This window comes from Corvus brachyrhynchos, unplaced genomic scaffold (assembly GCF_000691975.1).
Source record: "Corvus brachyrhynchos isolate BGI_N302 unplaced genomic scaffold, ASM69197v1 scaffold616, whole genome shotgun sequence".
In the NCBI taxonomy this organism is placed as follows: domain Eukaryota; kingdom Metazoa; phylum Chordata; class Aves; order Passeriformes; family Corvidae; genus Corvus; species Corvus brachyrhynchos.
Window position 1 is genome coordinate 1,326,062 of NW_008238831.1, and position 5,395 is coordinate 1,331,456.

Genomic DNA, 5,395 nt, shown 5'->3' on the forward strand with positions numbered 1-5,395 from the left:
GACACGGGGAGAGGGGGACACGGGGAGAGGGGGACACAGGGACACGGCGACACAGCGACACAGGGAGAGGGGGACACAGGGACACGGCGACACGGGGAAACAGCGACACGGGGACAGCAGGGACCCCGCGCCGGGCCGGGCTCTGCCGATGCCGGGAGAACGCGGGGCTCCGAGCGCGGCTCGGCGCTCTCCAGCACAGCCCTCTCTGCCTGGGTGACAACACAGCGCTGCCTTTCCTCGTGGGACCTCTGAAACTCCTTTTCATCATCCAAATCACAGCGAGGAACCACGAATGGACACAATTTCTAAATCTCTTTCCAGGTGGTTTTGGCTTTGTTTGTTTGTTTTAAACTGTTCATAAATATATTTCGTTTACAAAAGATGTGTATTTTTTAAAGTAGCTGTTGTTCACATCTCTGTCTATTCGCACTCTTGAAGCCCACTGCAGTTACTGACTACGGGACACATCTGTGAGGACTCAGCCTCGGGGGGAGGTCATACCAGAGTCCTGACCCTTCTTGGTTAACGTTTGCTGCAGATGCAGTTGATCTCTGTTATCTCACAAAGAAGCATCTGCTCACTGGTGTCACAGGATTTAGAGGAGCTTTTCTAGTCCTGCATCAGGTCTCGGCACAACAAGATGGTAAATTCTGTATTGTCCCAGAAATTTATTACCATGGTCAGAAAAAGGAAGCAGCTCAGGGCTACCAGTAGCAGCAGGTCAGTCTACAATAGGAAACATCCAAGACCTTTTGAAAGCTGATGAGAAATTTTTCTATCAATTTTTCATTAATGAGTTCGGGCACAAAACCAAAATTAATAGAAATAAAAATGGTCATTGCTGTTACTTAAACTTTCAGTTATACTTTTCAGGTTCTGAATGTCATTCTGAGAAACCCTTTCCTCTGTGTGATGACAGCACTCACCTGGAAGGTGGGAGACCTGACACCCAAATTGCTCAATAGCCTCAGGTAAGTTCCTAAATACCTGCCTGCTCCCGACTCTCCAGTCTCACCAGGGTTTGAAACAGGTTTGTGCCTCAGTGTGAAGTGAAACCATGTGTCAAAAGTCAATGTTCCTGGCAAGCAGAATGGCTTTGTTCCTCTTTAACTGCATAAATAGCTGTAATAGCTGTACATGAGCAAAAGTAAAGCAGAAATTCACAAGGGTCAGGCTCTAAACAAAAGCTTGTACAGTTAGAGCAGAACTTAGTTATTCGGTCAGGTCTTTCATAGAGATGCTAAAGTTTATAAATTCCCTGCTCTTCACCTCACAGCTGGACATGTTCCCAAGCCCCACACATATGTGCACCAGCTATTCAAGACAACAGAAAGGAGGGCAGCCTGGGACACCAACTCATTTAAAAGAAACACTACCTTTGAAACTGCAGTATCCTAGAGCAAGCTTAAAGCCTGCTCTCCCCTCCACATGAGCCTTAAAGATTGATTTTAAATGCTCCCATGTGTGGAGCCAACATACCACCAAAGTAGGGCCGGAGGTATTTGTTGTACCCCGTGGTGAGGTTCTCAAATCCGGGGAGCGATGCTGTGTCCCTGCCGTGCAAGAGGGATCCATGGCCCAGGGAGCACCTCCTGGGGACACAAACACGAACTGTTACATGTTGGGCTGGGCACATCTGGTGTGCAGCTGCAACTGTTTCCAGCTTGTTCTCAAACAAGCAAACTGCATAAAATAGTTATTAAAACCAAGTAGATAATTGAAATCACAAGCATTTGCTCACATTGCTGTCTTGGCTGAATAATTAGCATCTTCAAGAGGTGGGAAAATGGCAAATTGCCTCAGCCGATAGCTACAGGTTCTTAAAATATCACAGAAAATCAAGCAAGGTCTGTAGATCACAAGCCTTTACAATAACACCCAATCTCCTCTCCCCACCCCTTCTTGTACAGTCTGTATAAGGAACATGCATTTCTTTTTTCCTCCCATTTATGACAACCTGAGACAAATCTTACAGCCCAACAGCTCCTCCTCTCTAATCTCTAGTCCCCTAAATAAGCTTCATCCTCAAATGTGAGTGTCAGCTCCTACAGCTGTTGTCAGGAGTAATACTGCAGGGGAAGGGTGGAGGATTGTGCAGTTCACAGGCACCCCCAAAGCTCTGTGGGCAGTGCTGTCAGAATTTATGTTTTGTGGCTGGACATTGAAGGCAGGAGCTGCATTTGAGGCTGACAGCTCTGCACCCTCACACAGACAGTGAGAGGGACAGGGGTTTGGACTGTAAAAGGTGTTATGGTGCAGAGTGGCACACACTCACACAAGGAAAGTGTAACCAAGGGAAGGGTTAAGAGTTTGTTCTTGCTTTGGGCAGGAGATGGGAGGCAGAGCCTTTGCTGATCCCAGTCTCAGGACCCTGCTCTGGGCAGGAAGCAGCCATGGTGTTACTCACAGCTCTCACCCAGGTTTTTTCTTCTGTTTCCTTCAAAGCTGGGTTAATAGGGCCTTGGAGCTGCAGGATTTAGACGAAACAGGACCTTACAGCAGAATCAGGTTTTGCACAATATATATGTAAATACTTCAAGAAATTTGGGACTTGTAGGTCCAAGGACGGTAATAACAGAGCTGGGAGCCCTGCGGGAGGCATTTCTGGTAAAAAAACTACAAACTGTGCTGGTTCTGAGCAGGAAATCGGGGGTTGCACTGTCAATGGATATATTGTGGTTTAGGGACCTGTGCAGATTGCTCTCTCCTATACCACATCCCTGACTGCAGCCTGCTTCATTAGGATGGGCTGGATAACTGGAAGCATAGTTTCCTTTTGACCCACATTTTTTATGTGAAATGTAATTCAAAAGTTCCCTTTAAAATAAAACAAACCCTTCACCTACCTTTGGGTTGGAAGGAAAAGACACAGACAAAAGAAGGAAAAATATCTGCAGAACATCTCTGGAGATTGTTTCTGTATTTGCTCTGCTTGTCTGTGAAGAAGAAAAGAAAGACGAAGTTTTGTGGTTTAAGAAAAATTATTTTAAGGGAAGGAGACAGGGAAAAGAAATGCTGCACAGTCAGAACCATCATGGAGTGATGTTAAACATTCCTGATACGCAGTGGCTCCTGCCCTTTTTCCTGGCTAGTGTCATTTTTCAGCAATGTTCTATTTTAACACCACATAGAAGACCCTGGTGACAACTCAGGTCTTGAAGTCCTTGACAAGCTTTAGCTCCTCTCCTGTCAGTATGGGATGGCAATTAGCAGATGTTGAGAATGACACCATGGGAAGGGATTTATTAAATAGGAGAATGCGTGGGTAGTTCCCAGAGCAGTCAGACTCTGAAGCCAAGAGAGATCCTGTCCACAGATGGCACTTCCAGCATCTTTTAGTCCCAGGCTCCCCTAACCAGCCCCACAGGAGGGCTGTAACTCTGTGCTCCATTGACTGTACCTGGGGTAAACCCCTGCTATTAACAGCAATGCTGGCAGGCCCCTCAGCGTGCAGTACTGCTGAGGTCACTGCACTTCAAAGGGGTTTCGTTGACTTTTCTTGGAGTGGAACCGAGTTTTGGCTGCTGGCCCAAGACTCCTCGGGCTGGCCTTGGAGTGGGTGCCACAGTGGCAGCTCTGAGCTGTGCTCTGCTCCACTCTGATCTTCAGCTCCCTGCTGGAAGTGCTGCTCCAATCATACACGTTTTTTTCAGACCTAGCACCTCTCTCATCACATCTGGCATTTAGAGCTTCAGCTTCCAATGTGGCTGCACCATAATAACCCAAACATCACAAATTTTCTGCCTATGTTAGATCCTTCCTGTAATAGCTCCCCACAGCCCAGAGGGCACTCTGCCTCCTCAGCTAGATGCCCAGCCCTGGTGCTGTGCCATGGACAGCAGAGCTCCAGGAAATAACAACTTTGTCCATACAGAGCCAGTAAAACACTTGAACATTCAAGTACTATGAATGCAGGGCATCTCACTGGAGAAAGGATAGGTTTTTTCAAAACACACAATATGCTCTAATACTGGGCCAACATGTGAATTTCCAACAAGGCTTTTTTTTCTTCTAGCCCATTCTCTGAAATGGTACACAGATGTTTTTAGATGCTCTCAAGTGCTCCTCACTATAATATGATGATGCAGGACCAGAGAGAGAATCATTTACCCCCTCACATCAATGTTAGACCACAGTTTTGATTGAAAAGGAGGAGGATTGGTCCAGGTTGTTTAAACGACTTGCAGGAAGACGTTAATTTTACAAATTAGACTTCAGTTAAAATACGAGACTTCATGATGTTCAGCTGAGGAACCTCTCATGAGCATTCCTCATTAATATCCCATGTTTTGCACAGGATGACTGTAATGATAATAAATATATCAAAGACTGGGAGGCAGCGAAATGGAAATCTGTAAGTACTCCTGGGCAAGAAAAAGGTGATACCAGTGCCCAGAGATGAATATAACCACAGCATTTCTTCACTGCTCAGTGTGCCAGTTAATGCAAGGGCAATTCTGCTGTTATAGGGCAGGGGCTTTCATCAGAGATTACCAGTAGTGGGAAGAAATTATAATAAGATTGTGTATTTATGTCTCTCTGTGCAGTAAAGGGTTTCATTTTAACAGAAAAACATAACCTTCAACACTGTTTAGTTTGGACATTTGTGTCTGGTCAGTGAAAGCACGGCCCAGGCAATACAGAACAGCAGCACTTGTGATGGCAGTACCAGCACAACTGGAGCCAAGTTTGCTTCCAATGCCAGGTAAAGCAGAGGAGGATTACTGAGGATCTTTACTGAATGCTCTGCTCAGTTCAGGGTGTGCTAGAGTGGGAAATGCAGAATAAAATATATTATTACAGAAAGATTCTCAAGTAAGTAGAATTTGTGAAGAGTGTGTGTCATCTGAGTGAACAGAACAGAGGAGCACCAAGATAAAGGAACACATAGAGAAAATACATCAGACATCTGATTATTTGCACATTATATCAGACCAAGGGCATAGTCAATGCACCAAGAGGCTACAGCAAATACATGGTCACAAAATCCTCAGTCAACATGTGGAAAGTTTTCTCCCAAGCTTCCAGGTAACAGATAAATGTAAAATAAGCTGTGTGTACTGGGTAATTTGGGATTACTTCTCTTGGTCATCTTTGATGGCACTTACTCCAACAGGCGCTGACAAAGGGAACTGGTTTCCCTTGCAGCCCTGTACTGGCAGGCACAGCTGGGGGAGTTCAGCACTCAATCCATGCAGTCGAGCAGTTGCTACGTGCCCCAGCCCACCCCTGCAGGGGAAAAGCAGCAGGGACTCAGTGACCTCTCCCAGGAGAAAAGCAGTGATGGACAGGATCACTTTATTTTGTCTCCACTCTGGCTGAGCACCTGCCTGCCTCGGCAGCACTTGCCCAGGACAGGAAAGGAGCCCGCGGGGCCGGAGGGGGGGAGGGGGGG

The 5,395-nt window shown here is 46.3% G+C and overlaps 1 protein-coding gene across 4 annotated transcripts in view; it reads right to left on the reverse strand.

Moving 5' to 3' along the window:
- The window catches only part of GABRP (gamma-aminobutyric acid type A receptor pi subunit), a 29,609-nt gene that overhangs the window by 12,009 nt on the left and 12,205 nt on the right, over positions 1-5,395 (reverse strand). For all 4 annotated transcript variants that reach the window (XM_017738166.1, XM_008636755.2, XM_017738168.1 and 1 more), the window contains 2 exons: positions 2,847-2,936; positions 1,480-1,592 (listed from right to left, as the gene is read on the reverse strand). In XM_017738166.1, coding sequence (XP_017593655.1) covers positions 1,480-1,592; positions 2,847-2,902 — 169 coding nt within the window. In that variant the 5' untranslated portion in view covers positions 2,903-2,936. The remainder of the gene's footprint in view (positions 1-1,479; positions 1,593-2,846; positions 2,937-5,395) is intronic.